The sequence below is a fragment of the Sinocyclocheilus anshuiensis genome, unplaced genomic scaffold, assembly GCF_001515605.1.
Source record: "Sinocyclocheilus anshuiensis isolate Anshui unplaced genomic scaffold, SAMN03320099.WGS_v1.1 scaffold555, whole genome shotgun sequence".
In the NCBI taxonomy this organism is placed as follows: domain Eukaryota; kingdom Metazoa; phylum Chordata; class Actinopteri; order Cypriniformes; family Cyprinidae; genus Sinocyclocheilus; species Sinocyclocheilus anshuiensis.
The window spans coordinates 224447-245599 of NW_015552571.1; the positions used below are offsets into that span (position 1 = coordinate 224447).

The following is a 21153-nucleotide window of genomic DNA, read 5'->3' on the forward strand; positions in this document are numbered from 1 at the left end:
CCGAGACGACTCGTTCTTCCCGAGTCACATTAAAGATTCGTTCAAAATGAACGAATCGTTCAAGAACGACCCAACACTAGCGCAGTGTGACCTGATGCAGCCTCTGAAGCGAGACACAGGAAACAGAAATACTGCAAAATAATAATAATAACGAGACGAAATAACGTTATAACATTTCGTTTCGTCTCGTTTTGGTCAACGAAAATGAAGAGACATTTTAGCATAGTTTTTATTTTGTAAACCACATTTAGTCTCATTTTTATTCGTCAACAATACTGCATTATACATTTAATTATAGTCATCGTCACATGACCAGCATTTACGTTGCGTCTCGTTTTCGTCACGTGATAAAGGGTCGTTGACGACGATATTTAGTCATAATTTTCGTTGTCGAAAGCAACTCTATATGTAGTACAAGTCTTGCCCGAGTGTCTAAATACTTTGAGGAGTGTATATCAAAATGTGTGAGCCAGTTCACAGCATTCTTGTCTTTTTTCAAATCACACTTTTAGTTCTCCTTTACAGTGTAAACCAGCTCAAATATAGAGTCTATCATGATTTGTCTGTTTACTTTTTCTTGCAACTCTTAAACAGACCTCACAGTATGATTTCACGGCCTTTCATTCACTAGCTGCCAGAACCCCTGAGAGTTATTCACATCGCCTTTGTTGTTTTGATTTGCAGCGATTCAGAACAGAGTTTTCACCTAGTTTTGCACAATGCCTTTTGTATGAGCAATCCCAGATTACTCTCTTCAACACCCAGGCCTGGTAATGAGCTTTTCACACTAGTTAGAGGCCAGACCAGCACACAGATCTATTCAATGACACACACACGCTCAGAGAAGGACTAGACTAGAGACTTTCTCCTTTTCCCACCTGCAGCTCTGATTAGCTTTCCGCCTTGGCTGCGTTCTCAATGGCCGAATCTCCCAGATTAAGGAAACAAATCAGAATGGAGTGGGGCGTTGGGGTTAAGTAAATCTCCGCAAGGCCTTTTTAAGTGAGCTGCGTTTTAATAGAGATCCTGTTAGAGGGTGATGAATAGAAGGCCGCACCATGCTGAACAGATGGCCACAGGAAAATTGAAAAGACGTAAGAGCACAAATCAAAGAAAGGTGCACCTCTGGGATCCTGTGGAGCCTCCCCACAAACACACACACACACAGGCCTTGGCCTGCACTAATGTGACTGTGTTTATGGGGCTGTGACGGAGTGTTAGCGTTGGCTTTGTGGCCCCAGCTCAGACACAGAATTGTAAGGTCAGCACTGGCATCCGTCCAGAGCCATTGAATCTGTCCATTCCCTCGTGCCACATGGCTCAGGCTGGTCATTACTTCACTGCGCTTCCAGAGACTTCCACACAAACACATTCTTTAACACTATTAAATTTGCACTGGTATAAGAAAGAAGCATGTTTACCAATAGCAAATTCCGCATTGCTTTTTAGTACTAAAGAACAATGAAAACGTAATATTTAAATATTTTAACTCATTAATTCATTCTATGTTGTTATTTGTGTTCTTTGTTTTTTTTTTTTTTCATTTAAAAAAGCAAATTTTAATATAATAATAATTGATTAATTGGTCATGGAATATTTATATTTTTAATTGTTAATGTGTCATGAAATAATAATAATGATGATGATGAACATTATTAGTAAATAATACATTATTTGAAGCTGTTTTAAACCAAAGAAACAATGAACACAATATATTTTAACAAGAAATAATAATCAAGAATGATTGCCTAATAAATAATAATAGCAATAATAATAATAATTATTATTATTATTATTGTTGTTGTTGTTATATTTTTAATGTTTAAAGTGTAATGAATAATAATAATAATCACAATACTAATAGTAATGTATTATTATTATTATTATTATTATTACCAACATTTTATAATGGCTAATGTGTCCTGAAACTGTGATAAATATATATTCATCTTTAAAGGGGCATTTTCTCACTGCTTTCCCTGACTGTAAATCTTCAGAGCATTGCAGTGTGCATTTTCACTGTCACTTAGCGTCTTCTAGTAGCACATTAGCGAATCTAGTGATCTCACCATTTGACAACAGCTACTGGTGCTGCAGAAATAGCTGTCACATTTATTAGGTTTAAAAGGACTTATGTAAATAATGAGATGTTTTAGCCTAGCCTGGTCCCAAACACAAGTGTTTGACTGTGTATGTGATTATGTGCTTGTTTTGTTTGTGTAGTATTTCCCAGGTCGTCCATCTGTAAAGAGTGCACTGAACACGGTGGACAGCTGGTTACAACAACAGAAGGGGTTGGAGATCAAATACAGTGATTTTAGAGATGTCCTGGACAACACTGTGCAGGTTAGACAAGCTTACCTGAGCAGAATATCTCAGAAAGAGCTTATGTTTTTTGTTTTTCATAATTTTTTTAATTTTGACTATAAATGATAAATGAGAATTTTGACAACCAGACATTTGATATAGCAAAGTACCGCATTTATTTGAAAAGGTACCTGAGTTTGTCAATACCTTGACGTAAGCATTTCTCCACTTAGACTTGGGTCATGAGGTCAGTGTATTGGGATGCTGTCACTCATTTATCTCAGAAAGAGCTTATGTTTTTTGTTTTTCATAATTTTTTAAATTTTGACTATAAATGATATTAGAAATGATAAATGAGAATTTTGACAACCAGACATTTGATATAGCAAAGTACCGCATTTATTTGAAAAGGTACCTGAGTTTGTCAATACCTTGACGTAAGCATTTCTCCACTTAGACTTGGGTCATGAGGTCAGTGTATTGGGATGCTGTCACTCATTTAAATTTATTAAAACGTATATTCGACCTATTTAAGTCATTGCAAGCACCATTTCAAGCAATGGCATTCAATATCATATCCAGCCTGCAGAATAATGCAGAACACAAGCTATTTGGAAGAATGTTTCAACTGTTTTTGCCCATACGATGAAAGTCAATGGGGTCCAAAACACATTGGACTCCACTGACTTTCATTATATGGACAAAAGACACTGAGACGTTTTTTTAAATATCTTCTTTTGTGAAGAAAGTAAGTCAAAGAGAGTAAATGACAGAATTTTCATTTTTGATTGAACAAGATTTTATGATGCTGTCATAATACTGAAGCTTGCATGGCTACACACAAACATACACAGAAGCAGTTAGTGACATGACATCATTAGCTTTTAGCCACCCAATCAATGAATCAATGAGGAAGTAGGAAGGTGTCCCATAAGGAAAAGGGCTGGTGTCATCAAGATAATCGCCTCTTATAGACACACCCACCAATCAGCTGCTGAGTGACTCTGCACAGGAGACTGACCAATGGGAGATCTGGATTAATTCCAAAACGGGCCAAAGAGTTTAATGCTGTTTGATATGGGCTTTTAATTATGCATGAATGGCAATTTGATTGAAAATGATCCCTGAACAGGTTTTATTTCTTATAACAGCCATACCTGTTTCAACTGCAGTATCCACCTCACTTCATTTGAAGAGTGACTGAAAGGAAAATTGATTGACTTCAATTGATTCTTGTTGTTTAAGTGAAACGCAAGTCAATTGAGACTGCATGTTTGTATGTGTGTGTGCTTTTAGACGAGTGACGCAGTGTTGCCTGAGGGTGTACAGTGGGTGGGCTGCCAGGGATCTCAAGCCCATTTCCGTGGATACCCCTGCGCTGTTTGGACCCTCTTCCATGTGCTCACGGTGCAGGCTAAAGAAATGTCCAGCCCAGGTACTATTAGTGTGCACAGCACCTTAACTAGACTGTTAGTTATGTAGTAAATGCTCCCTTCTTTTCTTGACGTGAACCTACAACCTTGTGGTAATGAAATGGCATTCGCCACCCATATTTCTTCTATAATATGATATATATCCGAGTGAAACAGAGTATTAAATGAGAAAAAAGCGGCAAGACTTAATTTTATCCATTGGGAATTAATATTAATGTGAAAAGTGTCTGTTCTATACCAGAATTTGCAGTCAGCTGTGAAACTAAACATGGTCAAAAAGGAAGGTTGTTTAATACTTTTGATGAAAGAATTTTCTTTGCCGTAATATGCACTGATGTCTCCAATAAGGTCCTGTTTATACGAATGCGTTTTCGTTTTACGAAGGCATTTTAAAATGAAAACGATCCTCGTCTACACTGGCGTTTTCACTATGTTTCAGAAACGATCTCCGTCCACACTACACAACCAAAAATGCATGTCACGTGACCATACATGCAGGTAAAACAATGAGCATGATGTTATTTGTTTGCATGGTCATCAAGGATACGCTGAGTGAATGTGGGCAGCCACGCCATCATTTTCAAAGTTCTCCGTTTTGGTCCGTTTACACTGAAACGCAACCTCTCGAGTTTTCAAACTAAAATGGGGTCTGCTTTTTTTTTTTGAAAGTCTCTATTTTCAAGTGTCGAAAACGCCGAAGTAGTGTAAACGGCAGGCATAACCGTAGCAAAAGTTATGCATTTTAAAACAAAAACGCACTAGTGTAAGAAACAGTGTTCCTGTAGCTCAGTAGAGCGCACCAACATCGTTGGTTTGATTCCCAGGAAACTGATTAAATGTATATCATGAACGCAATGTAATGATTTGTTTAAAAGCATCTGCCAAATGCATAAATGTAAATGTGAATGTATTAAAGTAAAAAAATATCAATTTTGACTTCATGACGTTTGAATGATTTCCGGCTTTTAAAAAGCAACATGATATTTTAGAAATGCAATGTGCTGAGAAGAACAAATCAATGAAACATCAGGTCGCACAGTCTGATTTGTTGATCTTTGATTTTGTGTGTGTGTGTGTGTGTGTGTGTGTGTGTGTGTGTGTGTTTCTGCTATAGACCTTACATATTTCAGACTTGTGTACTGTAAGTGGTCTAATGAAGCTCAGACTGAATTCTGTGGCCCATCTTGGCCTGTTGTTGACCTTAAGAGCTGCCATCAGCTGCCCTATGTCACAACCTTCAAGGCCCTTTTGAGATGGATGAGCCCTGTCTATTGTGTAAAGAAGGCCGACATGCATCTGTACTGGGCTGTGTGTGGCCGTCTGTGCATTCCTCTAGCATGTTTATAGTGCTTTTTGTTGAAAAATCCATCTTTGCCCCATGCAAATATACACAAGAGTGTCATGTTCCAGGAAACCAGTGTGTCGCTGTTATTCTTAGGCCTTGTTTTGCTGCTGGAAAAGTAATTGTGTGTAGGTAGAAAAGAGGGATTTGTTTAGATTATTGGAATCTGAAGGGTTAATATAAGACCCAGTGAACACAGCTTCTCCACTCACACTTAATCCAGCAGTTTACAGTGGGACGGAAGAGAAGCGGAGGGGGCATCTGTGTGTGGATGCGTGTTTGTGTTTGTGTGAGCGGGTGGAGGGGGGTCACGTAACCTGCAGATGGAAGGCCAGAGACGGGGTGTCCATCTGTCCACTGGCAATGCTCTGGATTATGTCCACCAGCTAAACACAGAAAGAAAGAAGTGTACTAACCACAACACTAAAAGAGTATTCGGGGTCAAAACTGACCTGTCTACCTCTCCTGGTAACTGCAGTGACTTGTCCTCAGAATGTGTTGTGTTTGAGACAATAGATACTCAAGAATTAGTGTAAATTAATCTGGGGCCCAGAGGCTGGTTAGTTAGTGGAATGTTGTGTGTCTGAATTAACAGGTTACTACATTATTGGATAGATTACTGATGGATTTTCATCCATTTTTAACCAATATTTAACTATTTGCTTGTGAAGATACACAGAAGGTCAAATATTATGGTATTATGTACTTTAATATATTTTTTATGAAGCCGTTATTGTAGAATTATGCCTTATTAGAACTTTTTCATTATTTATGCTCCAATAAGTTATTAAATTACTGTAATATCACATATGTATATAATATTATCAAATAAAATGTATTTATTATTATTATTAATGCATGATATTGTAATATATTAATAGTTTGACATATTTCATACGCTGGAAGTTGGCAGTGCTTCTTTTCTTGCAATGTCACTTTCATTCTTTTTTTAAACTTCCTTTTTTTGACCATTTCCTCTTTACTTTCTTCTCTTTCTCTCTTGATCTCAGACCCTCAGGAAGTGTTGCAGGCGATGAGAAGTTATGTCAGCAGTTTTTTCGGGTGCAGGCCATGTGCAACTCACTTTGAAAGTATGGCCCAAGAGAGCATGGATCACGTGACCTCGCTGTCCACCGCTGTCCTTTGGCTTTGGTCTCGCCACAACCGGGTCAACAACCGTCTGGCAGGTTAGTATTTTCAGTGTAAATAAATGTTAAGTGTTAAAACACATATGACTAACACTTAACGTGTATACAGTGGCCCCAAAAAGTATTTGCATAGTGGTTTTTTTTCTCCACTTAAAATTGGAAAAGCATACTTTTACATTTACTGTACTAAAAGCACTTTTCTGATAAATTTTTGCAATTACTTTTAAACAGTTGGTGGTGTAAGAGTGACTTTTTGTGGAAGTGTGAAGTCAATTCCCCTCAAGTTCACACAGGCGTCCTAACAGAGTAACCACAATAAGTATGGACGTATGTTCATGTGACCAGAAAGTGCCACAATATTTTTTGTCTACATTTTAAACAGTATACCTACCACTTAAAAATCTAGTAAACCGTTTTCTTGAAAGGTTTGTTTGCAGTATATTTCTGTACAATAAATGCCACTTGGTATGGCTTTTTTTGAGTGTGTCCAAATACTTCTGGGGGCCATAATAATCCAAGGATATTATTCAGTCCTGTCACTCCTGTTCATAGTTCAAGTAGGAGAAAAGAAGAGAGCACACCAGGAGTTTTTTTCCCCTCTCCAGAGCACCAGTGCAGCTTCTTCCCTTTAAATCCCTTTAATTCGGCGATCCTCTGGGCAGACACCAGCTGTCCTGTTCTCTTCTATCCGTCTATCTCTCTATTTCTTTCTCTGTCCAGTTACATCCATCCCTTTTTCTATTTCTCACACCTTCTGTTGATCCCCATTTTATTTTATTTTTGAAATTATGCTCATTTATTATTCAGGTAGGAACATTGTGTTTTGTAATCTTACAGTTTTTAGTTCTAATTCCCTAGTAAAAGTGAACATATTTGACATTTCATAAATAAAAATCTTAGTTATCTTTCTGACTACTTGTCAGCTTGCCTAGCTGTTATGCATAAGAGCCATAAAGGGAGTTAGTTGCCTCTCTTCACACTTGCTTAATTCATTTGTTTGTCATCCTTTTGATGTCGCCTGCCTCTTTAGCGTCTGTCCCTTTTTACCAGCCACGAAGTCATAAATAATTGGACAAAAGTCCCCCATGCGTGTCCCCCTATGGCTCTTCTGTGTCCCCTGGTCCCCCGTCACTTCTGCTGATTAGGTCTCACTGTCTCTCATGTCCCAGGAGAGTCATTCCAGCCGCTTGACAATTGATACAGCAACAGTGTCTCCTGCCTGGGGCACGCGGCCCTCTATTCCCCAGACGGCCGGGACAGCAGGTGGCACACGCCACGCCGCCAGCATCAAGCCTCCCTCTGCTTTGTAATCTCTGTCCCAAGTAGCTAACACAACGTGTGTGTTTCTGTGTGTGTGTGTGTGTGTGTGTGTGTGTGTGTGTGTGTGAGGTGGGTGGCACTCTCCCCTCCTCCTCCTTTGCCTCCGACACCCTTTATTCCTCTCGGTTCCCAAGATGGACCCTCCTCCTCCTGATCGTGAGCCTCTTTAGTAGTTCCCTCCCACCTCGCACACACAGAGCTAACCAGGCATGAATAGTGGCCTATTAGTATCACTGCTGCACAATTAATTTAACTGGCATAAAGGCCCAGGCAACAAACTCAGCCCAGCACTGCTGCCACTTGTCGAGGGAGGAGAGGTCTACAGAAGGAAGACAAATAAGTTTACCTTTGTGAGCTTCTTTATTTGCCCACTCACTTCTGTCCTGGCTTATTGCATACTGTGATGTATACTGACTATAATTTTTTTTAAATGGTATGAGAAATAGTATGCAGTATTCAGCACATGACCTAGCAACATTGCTTGTTTAATTTAGCAAGTGCTGCTAATTAGTTTTCTCAGAAACAAATGTTTTTGTTTTTTAAATTTTTCTTTGACCTAAAATCATTATTTGATCCGTCTGCCAAAATTAAGGAACAAATTATAAAATAACACAATGCTGCAGTGTTCTGTGTAGTTGCTAGGGCATTACTATGTGTTGATAAGGTGTTCAGAGAGGTTTTTATTGAGTGGCTTCAATATATGGTTGGTGATTGCTAGGGTGTTTTTTAATGTGTTGCTGTGTGGTTGCTAGGTTGTTCTTAGGTGGTTGCATACTGGCTCAAGTGAAAAAGCCTACCCACAAGTAGATTGTAACACTTTAGATTATGGAACACTATTCACTGTTAACTAGTTGCTTATTAGCATGCATGTTACTAATATTGGCTGTTTATTAGTACTTATATTGCACATATTGATGCCTTATTCTGCATGATTGTATTCCAGATCCCTTAACACTTTACAATACCTTTACTATCTTACTATCAATATGCATTAATTAGGAGTTTGAGGGAAAAAATCTTTGTTAATAGTGAATTTGTGTTACCATTAATACTTATGGCTATGCTAAGTATACCCAATAGCAATTTAAAAAAAATCACGGTTGATTTTGTGCATTTGTCACACTGGAAATGGCAGGTCAAGTCAGGTATTTCCATTGTGACATTTTTCATCCAGTGTACATTGCTTTTATACTGATATTCATTGCATTTTTGCATACAAAAAAAATGAGTATGGTAGTATGGCATTCTAAACATAACTATTGTTCCCTCTTTCTTCCTCTGTCTTGTGCACTGGTTCTCTTGAAAATGCCTAGGAGAAGATTAGCCTATATCTTTGTTCAGTGTTGGGAAGGTTACTTTGGAAATGTAATTGGTACAGATTACAGTTACCCTATTTAAAATGTAATTAGTGTAACTATTTCAATTACTCTATTAATGTAACTAGTTGCATTTGATTACTTCTCTAAATTTCTAATGAATGTTTTCAACTCTTAATCTTTTTGTAACATTTAAAGCAGGCAGAGTTAACCTTACAGTAGTACTCAACACTGACTACTGTCAGACTTTCAAAATCATATATATTATATTGAATTATAATAATTCAATTTTAAAGCACAGCCACCATACTTTAAAACCTCTTTTTACTTTGAGATCATTCTGAGGTTAAATACAGATTTAAAATCATAAGATTTAAAGTTTAATAGCTATTATACTGTTTTTAAAATCAAATCTTTGTATAGCTATGACAGGAAACACTGGCATCTAACAATGCCTATAGGAAAAAAACAGTCAATCTTAAAAAATAAAGCATATACATAAACCCAAATAGAAGATAGAACAGTTATCGAATAAGCATTGTGTCCTATTCTGTGTCCTAAACTCCTGAAACATTGGTGTCTCATATTTTAGAGCAGTCAGTGCAATTTGGGAAAGAAATCAATCAAATCTGTATGTGTGTGAAAATATTCAGATGTAACCCCCTTTGTAATCATAACCATTTTCATAAGTAACTAACTTAATTACACTTTATTTTAAGGTGTCCTTTTATAATATTACTCAGTGCTTAAATGTATAATTACACTAGAACAAGGACACCTTAAAATAAAGTGTGACCTTTTTTCTCAGTAGCTGTAACAAAATGTAACGTTACATTTCCACTACATGTAACTAATTACTCCCCAACACTGTGTTTGTTTTGCATTCGTTTAGTCAGTCCTCCAATCCTCCCTTCATCTGAACACAGAAGCCCTGCCCACCCATCGGCACTCACATTCATTCCTGTTTACCAGAACCTGTCCCGCGTGACGGCTCCTTCTCTATTCACACGCATGAATATTAATGCACCGCCCCGGCAAGCTTTGTATCGATGTTAACAATGCTACAGCTGAAGTCACCTTTGTGCTGAAGGGCTCCATGATTAAAAGTAAGATCTTCATAGGCATTGCATCACAGCCAGATATGAGTGCTGTCACAGAGCCATGCATAAAGACCCCTGGGTTCCCGTAGACACATAGTAAAATTGATGTATCTCTTATGTAAAGTGTGGTATGCAGAGTACATCCACACATGCATATATACATCAGATTAATCTACGTAAGAGATCGGGGGAGGGATGTAAACTAAATGCTGCTGCCACCTCTTGTAGTGTCCCGGCCACCCCGTGACATCCGCCACAAGCAATTTATTAGCGGATGCCTCCGTCTGGGGTGGCGTTTGGGGGTAGGGAGGAAAGGAAAACATCTGAGGGGGAAAAAATAGTAATTCATTAGAGGGAGAGCTGCAGCCTAGAGGTGCTGGCTTTCATATTCAATTTGGAGATGGTGGCATGTTCATAGGGGGTGTGAAGAGAAGAGGCCAGTGTGTGTGTGTGTGTGTGTGTGTGTGTGGATGGGGAGGGGTGTCTTGTTCACCCCAACCTCATCTATTATCTTCACGATCCTCCCTCTGGGAGAGCCCACAGGTCTATTGATCATGTCTTTAGACCTGTCACACGCACACACACACACGGTTCACACAGCACCTCAAGGTTAGGCAAAATTCTGATTTTTGAATGACAGGAAGAGGAATTGCAGCAGAAATTCAGCAGATACTCAGCCTTTTTTTTTTTTTTTACTAGTCTAACTTAGTTTTTCTTATTTATTTTCTGATATGCAGAATCAGTTTTGTCATACAGATTTGAATCTACAAAATACTGTTTTCAGATACTTTTATAAAACTTTTTCTGAGAAAAGTGTTCTTCTCCAGGTTTTGTTAAGCTGTCAACTCAGAATTGATTAACGTGTCCTTTGGGCTTTTCCCACTTAACTTAACACCAAGTTAAATAATTAATCTTTTTAAAATGGGTTTAAGCCTGTTTTAAGCCTAAGCAGGTGAATCTCATGAAAACATGTCCAGGTCACATTTAAATGTAAATATATAATACATTTAATATAAATATTATTTATATTATGTATAAATGAAGCCTTTTTAAGCTTTTGCAGTGTGAAATTATTTTCATAACAATTAAGCCCATTTTCCCCTTTTTTAATACAAGCAGAAAATGTACTTTGGATTTTTTATTCCAATTCCAATTCTCATTTGATTCTTATTATTTTAATTATTATTTTAATTTTCCTGTAGTAGAAACAAAATGGTCTTTTATCTAAACCAGAATAAATTAAGAGTTGTACAAAAAATATCCATGATGTATACAGTAAATACTTAGCCATTTATTTCTATATCTATATATATATATATATACAGTATATATATAATTTTTTATATACTTGTTTTTTTTTTTTTTTTACTGTAATGAGGATGGGATTTCGTTTTTGTTAAAATAGGCTTAATTTTCTTCATACAAAATATAATTTCATACATACACACACATATATTTTTAATAAGACTCGAACATGTTCTTGAAAAAAGCAATATTATGTACATAACATGACTTCAGTGGCAGTTGTGATTTAGTTGTTCATTGTCAAAACTCGCCCTTTGATTTATGGTTGATCTGGTTTATAACACTCCTTTTTTGACTGTTTATGAAATTATGAAACTCCCCCTGACAGCTGTTTTTCTTATCCCACACAGGAGAACTCAGCGAGGACCCCCATTTCCCTAAGATTCAGTGGCCGTCTCCGGAGTTGTGTCCTAGCTGTCATGGTTTAAAGAAGACCGGTGAGCACAGCTGGAACCAAGAAGAGGTGCTGACCTTCCTCCGAAACTACTTTTCTTCAGCTCACATTCTAACAGACTACCTGCAGGACGAGACCCAGGCTCTCATCTATCAGAGAAACCGACTCACGGCAGCTCGGATGGAGAAAGAAGCCGGACGCGGGGCGGAAAGGAGAGCTCGAGAGGTTCTGGACAGCCACCCTGCCGAAGAGCCTCAAGAAGAAGAGCAGCAGGAGGAGGAGGAGGAGGAGGAGGAGGAGGAGGAAGAACCAGCACTGGAGGAGCAAGCTGGTGAGCCGTACCCTGCGGGGTTAGACAGAATGGGGGCGGCTGAAGCAGACAAGGCTGATAACCAGGCACCTTGGGAGAAGCCACAGCGGCCACAGTCCCAACACAAACCAAAAATTGTGGGAATGAAATTACGGGAGCCCCAGGAAGACATAGTAGACCTGGATTTATTTGTCAACCAACACTATAAAGCCAAAGCCCTCCGAGCTGCAGCCATGTCTGGCATAGTGCGACAGAGGAGTCTGAAGAAGGAGGAGGATGTGGAAGACCTCCAGTTTGAGGGAGGCTGGAGGGTGAAGCGAGACCTGGGAAGCCAGGAAGAGAACCTCGGTGCTGGGGTCGGGATAGAGCCGTACCCCAGACCCCAAAGCAAGCGCTGGATGTCCCTGCTCAGCGTGGGATTCTCCAGGCTGGATGTGAGCCTGTGTGTCCTGCTGTATCTCCTCTCCACCATGTGTCTGCTCGCCATGTACCTGTATTTCAAACTGAGGAAAAAGCTGCGACGTGCTAAAGTGTCTCTGCCCTAGAGCATCGCTCCAGTGCAAACTTTTACTTTTTAGCAGGAATGACCAACTCTTACAATCTGTGGCTACTAGAGAAACCGTCAGCTTCAGCGCCAAAGTATTGATGCACAGAAATCGAGAGTTTACAAAGAACTGTTTTTAATTTGATGGTAATTAATTTGGTTTTACAGACCCTACACTTGTCTGTGAAGGGCTGCTTGTGGTCTGTTTTTTTTTTTTTTTAACTCCAGTGAGTTTTTTTTTTTTTTAAGCATCTAGTGATGGAAAAATTATAATCGTAATTGATGTATTTTATTTGTTTATCGTACAAAAACAAATTTTTATATGACCACTCATCAAAGAATTCTAAAACATTTTATTGCATTCATAAAAGCACCAACCATTTTGTATAATTTCCGTAAAACAAAATTAAGATTTAAGAAATACTTTATCACAATAACATAGCATCTTTAACATGACCTTTTTTTAAGTAAAATAATTAAATGCATATTTTTTGGAATTTGGAACCCAATTAACTCTTACCGTGGTTATCATAATTAAAATATCTGTGTGTTTAATTCTTTTAATTTCACCGTGATTTTACTGCCTGTGCCTTTCTGATTCAATATTAGATTTTTTCACAAAAATATTTTAAGATGTGAATTTGCACCGCAGAGCAACTCTATACAAGTACCTGAAACAATAAGAATCACAGACATTATGGTTTTTGCCCATTAGATAAGCAAGAACTAAATATTCGTACTGAAATGGAATGCTTTGCTAGGTAAAATCTGATTAAAATTATTTTTTCTAAAAACATCTTTCTTGTATTGTTTTTAAAACTCTTAAAACTTCTGCCATGTTTTGAGATGTCTTTTGTGTTGTGTTTTGTTTTGTTTTTACAACTTTTTACATTTCCAGTGTCTTGTAACCTGTAGTTGGTGTGCAGCCCAAACTAACCTGACTGTAGACTGACAGTCACTTGAAAAAATAAAGGCAGGAATAAACTGCACTACTTTTTTTTTGTTTTTTGTTTTTTGTGCAAATTTTTGGCCCAATTTGCAGTCTGAAATTGCTAGTTGCAAAAGTTCAGGGCCTGTCTGCCTATACTTTTGGCACTCAGAAAATCACGTAGTGTATGATAGCTTCTTATTATAATTCCTTCAATTTGGAGGATTTCAAACATATTTTGGGTCAATTTTAGAAAACATTTGGTTTCATCATGTCATGATTCACAATTTTCTCTGTGGCCATTTACAAAGTCAGTAAGTGTATGATGCCTATTGTTTTAGTTTTAGACCATTCCCGAAGATTTTACTCATTTCTCAATCAAACCTCTGTAAAACACTGTAAACTTGACTATGTTCCATTCATGATATACCTTGACTATAACATCTTTCTCCATTGTATCATTTCTGAAGCCTGAGCATCGCTCACCCTATCAGTGTCGTGTATGTTTGTCTTAATGAATAGCTCATGTGTTGTGATTAAGGGTGTCTGGGGTGAGGAGTGGTCTGGAAAGGGGTGAGCGGGCCCACGGGTGGAAGAACAAGCCTGTTGCCATCTGGTCTGTTTTGCTAGCTAAATCCTAACAATTTCATTGGGATTATAGCAAGTGAGTAATCCTGCTTTCCTTTGGGTCTGCGGGAGATTACCACGGGGATTAGCCCCCACCGATAATAAACTTTATTAAAACGCAATCGGCTTTCAAGGCCTCTTCCCTCACACACTTGGAAGTTGGCTCTGCCCGGGAGGGGGTGGTGACCCCAGGGAGAGAGGATCTGAAGAGGAGCGCTGGAAGACAAGGGTTTGAAGTGTTCCAGATTACAGGCTCATTTGAAGGACACCATCGCTTGATCTTGAGCTTTAGGGTTTTCGTGGAAATCTGAGCTCTGTACTTTTGTCCCACATCTCTATCTGCTTGTCCCATTTTTTCCTTTACTAGATGTACTGTATAAACCTTTGTGTTGACAGCGTTTTGAAAACTGTTGAAAAGGAAAGCTCTGAAGTTCAAGGCTTCTAGCAGAGGACAAAGAGGATGAGTATACATCAGATGATCAAAAAATGTACTAGCTGCATTTAAAGGGACAGTTCACCCAAAAATCATCATTTACTCACCCTCATGTCATTCCAGACCTGTATGACTTGCTTTTATCTGGAACATAAGATATTTTGAAGAACAGCACTGGATTCCATTTGACTTTTTAATTGTAAAGACAACATGTTCAAAACATAGACATTTATTTTTTTGGGTGTAAACTGTCACTATAAGACCTATTTAAGTGAGCTGTGCTATTTTCAGTTTATTGGAGTTTAATTTTTATTTAATTTATTATTATTATTTTATGTAGATTGCCCTGTATATTATATCTAACTGTTTTGAATTGGCAGAGCTTTGTACATCCCAGCAACTTTGCGCATACACTGGTGAGTAGTACACAATAAAGTCATGGATTCTCTGTCCATCCTTGCTAGTGTTTCTATGTACAAATCAGACTTTATAACACATAATACACTTCCTATTCCCTGCCAGACCTGAGTGAGGGACCTGTTTGTGTGCCATGAGAACAATGGAACAAAAGCAACATTCCCAGCCCCCAACCAAAAGCAGCAGAAAGCAAGGGTAAAACATCACCTTGTGTTGCTAGTGTTGTGTTCCATAAATTAGACAATGCTGGGTTTTATTGCTGAGGCCCTCCAACATGTACTTTGCATGTTTATGGCCTATCGCATACTGGTATTAAAATGCTGGACAGGTTTGATACCTCTGCTGTCATACCACTCTGATTTTAATAATAATAAAGCTTCTGCCATAGATGTACACCGGGTGTGTGAGTGTGTATGCACAGTGAGAGTGAATTAATTCTGTGAAGAGAGGAAAAGGGTTAATATATGGTTCTGTTATTGTAGCTCATTTATACTCTGACCCCTGAATGCTACATTTAGCCCTAAAGCAGGAGCCAAACAGGTCAGATTAATCTCATTTTACTACCGGCATTCCTCCCCTTGTACATAATACATATTTTGAGATGCAGCACTCATTCCCAGCTTTAATGCTGTCAGTCAGAATGGACGGATGGACTGCTGACAAGCGAGAGGAGGCACAACATGCTAATCAAGCCCTTACTATAGTTACCAGTTGCACTTGAGGGAAGGTGTATTATATTATATTATATTATAAATAATGTTAATAATAATTGTATTATTCAGAATTAGAATTTTATATATTTGATTATATATTTATAATGTTTATATTGTATCTTAATATTATTTGTGTATTAAATTTTACAAAAATATAATATATATATATATATATATATATATATATATACACTGAACAAAATTATAAACGCAACAATTTTCACTGGGTTGTATTTAACCCAGCATTTTTTAGAGTGTAACATCAGTAAGGTGAGGAAGTGATGTTAGATTACATTCACTGTTCCAATTCATCCCCGAGGATTTCAGGTTTGGATTTTGTGAAGGTCAGTCAAATTTCGCTCAGTAAATAATTTCTTTATAAATCTTACACTCTAAAAAAATGCTGGGTTAAACACAACCCAGCGCTGGGTAAAATATGGGCAAACCCAGCGATTGGGTTAAACATTTAACCCAACTGTTGGTTGAAAACAACCCAATCGCTGGGTTTGTCCATATTTTACCCAGCGCTGCATGGGTTGTATCTAACCCAGCATTTTTTTAGAGTGTACTTTGCACACAGGAGCACCGTGATGCTGAAACATTAAAGATACATCCTGTTCAGGTATATTACATTATCGTCTTTTGATCCAATGCCATATGAAAGCAAGTAGATATATGCACAGCTTCTTGTCAGTGGCTGTGGATCTGCTGACTTGAGATCAGTGTGACTGGTCTTCATATACAGACTGCAGAATAAAGTGAAAAAGGTTGTCTGAGATCAGCGTAAGTCTAACCTCTATCCTGAAAGCTTACATTCTTCTCAATAAGATGTCAATAAGATGAGTTTGGATGGCTTCCAGAGCATGTCCATCAACATGCATTAATGAAGCAGAATGAACAGTCTTGTCAGCAAACACCGGAAATGTAATCTCCATGAAGATGTTTCAAAGATGTTCATCAGTGTTGTTCAACCAATTACATATTACTAGCTAAATGCCCTTCTCTTTTACCCCAGTCTGTCTTAAGTCACCTCAGTTTAAGATTTTGTAAATAAGAAGCAGGTTAATTATTTGGTCTGGATAAACTTACTGGTAATAATTAAAGGAATAGTTTCTACCAAAAATGAAAATCTGCTAAAAATGTATACTCACCCACAGACCATCTAAGATGAAGATGAGTTTGTTTCTTCATCAGAACAGATGTGGATAAATTTATCATTACATCACTTGCTCACCAATGGATCCTCTGCAATGAATTGGTGCAGTCAGAATGAAAGTAAAAAAAAAAAAGCATTATAATAATCCATAAAAACATTATAATAATCCATATGAAATAAACCACATGATTCCAGTCCATCAATTAACATCTTTGTGAAGTGAAAATCTGCATTTGAGAAAAACAAGTCTTTAAGGTGTTTTTAAACTTTAAACCATCACTCCTGGCCAAAATAACAGTCCATAATCCATAATAATGCTTCCTCTAAAAATCCATCGCCTGTTGTCCTCTCGTATCAAAAATCTACCAACATATTTGGTTAAAACGATTTTGGATTGTTACTGCTAATAAACAGTGCTTGATCTGTGCATATTTCTCTCCTGAATCAGACAAGACAGCTTTTTCTGGAGGAATCAATATTATGGATAGAGGACTCTTATTATTAAGCCAGAAGCAAAGGTTTGAAGTTAAAAACATCTTTCACGAAGCACATTCTGACGGCACCCATTCACTGCAGAGGATCCACTGGTGCAAGTGATGTAATGCTACATTTCTCCAAATCTTTTTCTATGAAGAAACAAACTCATCTACATCTTGGATGGCCTGAAGGTGAGACATTTTTCAGCAAATATTCATTTTTAGGTGAACTATATTCATTCAACATTATAGTGTCATGTAACAAATATTAGGCTCTATATAAATACCAATTACAAAGTGCATTCATGTTATCAGAAAACAAACAAACAATTAGACCTAGATAGACGTGCATGGTGTACATTAGTATTATTCAGTGCATATCTAATTATACTATTAGATGTGCACTTTAGGGTATTTTATTCAATTGAATAACACAATAAAAATCATGCATAAGTTCAGAATCACTACACTTCATGGGAGCCCACTTAAATACACATAAATAAAGGTATCGATTGCTGAAGCAAGTAAAAACATTACAGGAGATCCTTCATGGTTTAATGGTAAGCTTAAGGTGAAACACCGTCGCCTTTAATTGAATTTCTAACCTAAGCAGGATCTACCCCTTAGCCAATTATAATGTATTAGACAATTATAATGTATTATCTCTGACCTGGTCTACAATGGCCTTGCATTGTTTTGGAGGGTCATTGTTTACTTTTTAAGTTTTGCATGCTTCAGATTTACTATTTGATTCCATTTGTACAATTACACAATCATCCAGTACACCATTAAACATGCATTTTATTGTATTGTATGCCTATATTGTATTGTGCTTTGTATATTGCATACTGACTACTAGATGTATATATTGAATATATATTGTCAGTATACAATTTCTTGTATATCTGACTGATATAGCATGTTAACTGTCATTTTTGAAGCTTCCCACCAATGTCTCCTAAGTGTAACTTACTAAGCCAATAAACCTGAATTCTGATTCTGATTAAACAATGCCGAACCTCGTACTTCAACTAATTACGTAAATGGACAGGACCTGTCAAGAGACAATAACTATTCCCTAATAGAATTTGCCCCCAAGTGCAATTTAATTTTCTCTGTTGCCCTCTCTTGAGGTCTGTTTCTGTCTTTCCTTTGCAGGGAAAATGGGGGAACGGCTTCTGACATTGACGTCCCAGCCTTTATTTACTCTTTTCGAGGAATAGAAACCACCAGACTGATGTAGACAGGTAACGTTTCTGTAGTCTTTCTTTGTATTTGTGTAACGAAAATTCTATATCGACTTCCTGTGCGCTCGAGCGCTGTCCAGCTTGCGTAGTGAGCGTGGAAATGTACATGCCACGCGACGGTCGGTAGGTTTGCATGACGCTCTCTGAGACGTGATGTGCTTCTTTTAGCGCGCAAACATTTTTTATTTTCGTGTCGTATTCGATGAAGATTTTTTATATAAGCCCCCCAAATCTGGTTGAAAGGTTAAATAAGAAGGAAAAAAACATAAACAGATTACATTATATTGTCTAGGCCTTTAGACAGGTTAAATTATTTTTTTAAAGGTTCTTAGTATCTCCTTTTGTTTTGGTAGTGTTTTTGGAACCAACAAGAACAAGTCAATACTACATAACCAAAGATTTGTGGTCCTCTTTCAATTCTGATTCTGATTAAACAATGCCGAACCTCGTACTTCAACTAATTACGTAAATGGACAGGACCTGTCAAGAGACAATAACTATTCCCTAATAGAATTTGCCCCCAAGTGCAATTTAATTTTCTCTGTTGCCCTCTCTTGAGGTCTGTTTCTGTCTTTCCTTTGCAGGGAAAATGGGGGAACGGCTTCTGACATTGACGTCCCAGCCTTTATTTACTCTTTTCGAGGAATAGAAACCACCAGACTGATGTAGACAGGTAACGTTTCTGTAGTCTTTCTTTGTATTTGTGTAACGAAAATTCTATATCGACTTCCTGTGCGCTCGAGCGCTGTCCAGCTTGCGTAGTGAGCGTGGAAATGTACATGCCACGCGACGGTCGGTAGGTTTGCATGACGCTCTCTGAGACGTGATGTGCTTCTTTTAGCGCGCAAACATTTTTTATTTTCGTGTCGTATTCGATGAAGATGTTTCTGCGCATGAAACTGTCTGAAATGTTTTATTTGAACAAACAGCATTTGACAGGAAGGCTATTAGTCAGCATGGGAGAGTGAGAATTATTTGTTTGTAACTGTGTTTATAACTGTGTTTGTCAGCATAAGAACAAAATTCTCGTATTTGTGTGCAACAAATTAAACTTTAGAGATTGGCAGCTTCTGCTTAAATGGTGTAAATTACAGACAAGTACAAAGAGAGCGGTTATCAGAATCTGCCTCACTCCGGAGGTGGGTTGTAAACATGGACGTTTTAAATGTTGTGCATAATTATGTCATCACTATTTCTAGTAATGTAATTTAGTATTAAGATTTTAGGTCAAAACAACAAATAGAAACATTAGCCTATACACTATCCCATTTTGTGCAATTTTTGTGTACACTGGAAACTCTCCCCATCTGATTAGACATTCTTTTTCTTTCTTTCTTTCTTTTCTTTTCCTCCTTTTTTCTTTTTTTAAGATATGGATTTAGAGATATTTGAGTGGATTCTATTTATCAAATGAACTTTCTGATTTAGATGAATCTATTTAGCATTATAAATCACGTTATAGGCTAAACTATAAGCAAAATAAAATACATCTTTATAGGTAAATAGCTACATATTTTTCTACATTCTTCAACTACTCTCACCGGAGGGAATAGTTCATTTATGATAGTTATTTCACCCATTTATAATTATTTAAACGGATTGTGTTTCGTACGGATGCTTTATTTGATTATAATGACACGATCCTAATTTTACTTTCAGTATAGTTGTAATATTCACATGAATTTGTCCAAGTATAAGCTCAATGGCCTCACAGGAGGAGGTTAAGGGGTTGAAATCTGATCTCTTAATGATCGCGTTCAGAGACCTGTATTTTACTGATATGATGGAGCAGCAGCTCGTGGTGTCAGAATGCGGATAATGTGAAATACTGGCAGTAATTAAAGGTGCTCGGGTCAGCGGGAGTCGCACCCTATCGCTGAATTATAGTGCACAGGTCTCTCATTCCTCGGACAGGTGCCCTTTAGTGCATTTTATAGTGCCTTAAACTGAAAAAGAGCTGCGCGCTCGTGAAAACGCGTCCACTGTACGTGGATTCATGTATTTAATCGTGTGGCAAAACATTGAGCATTAAGAGCATTTGCTCCTCTGTTCTGTTTAAGCAAGACTAAATTCACATTTTCACTTGACCATCAGCGTAATTGAATAATCTGCATAATAACTCCTCGCCATAATCAAAATGAAAATCAAAAGCGTGGCCCAGGATAATTCCCGTGTCCACCATTGGCCCATGCAGAGGGACTCTGGTGAAGCTTGAGGGCTGCTGTGTTTGCCACCATTTAATCAGCTTGATGATCACTTTCATTTAACTAAATTACACTGGAGCCATTAAGCAAGACTGTGGACGGGGTTGCGTTGTTTAAAACTTGAGATAATCGGACTTTTATTTACATACCCCTGTAACATAGCTGTCCATGATTTATAATTTTATACACTTTTTTTTTTTTTTTTTTTACATCAGGCAAGCAAGATAATCAGGGATTGGAATGCGCTGTGTATAAACGAGACGATTTTATCTGTATTGGATGTTACTTTGTGTGCCTCCAGTCTCAAGTGGAAGGATTTAGATTATTATTGCTTTTCATTTATTATTAATTGGTGTTCTGAAATTTGGCATTAACCGGTTTCAACAAGACTGACCAGCAGACTGAGAGATATAAAATCAGTTAAGTGTTGTGT

At 37.7% G+C, this 21153-nt stretch overlaps 1 protein-coding gene across 2 annotated transcripts in view; it reads left to right on the plus strand.

The window, feature by feature from the left end:
• Positions 1-12782, plus strand: part of LOC107665072 (sulfhydryl oxidase 1-like) — a 45254-nt gene extending 32472 nt beyond the window's left edge. For both annotated transcript variants that reach the window (XM_016455827.1, XM_016455826.1), the window contains exons 9-12: positions 2224-2346; positions 3604-3742; positions 6093-6269; positions 11622-12782. In XM_016455827.1, coding sequence (XP_016311313.1) covers positions 2224-2346; positions 3604-3742; positions 6093-6269; positions 11622-12520 — 1338 coding nt within the window. In that variant the 3' untranslated portion in view covers positions 12521-12782. The remainder of the gene's footprint in view (positions 1-2223; positions 2347-3603; positions 3743-6092; positions 6270-11621) is intronic.
• The last annotated feature ends 8371 nt before the right edge of the window (positions 12783-21153 follow it).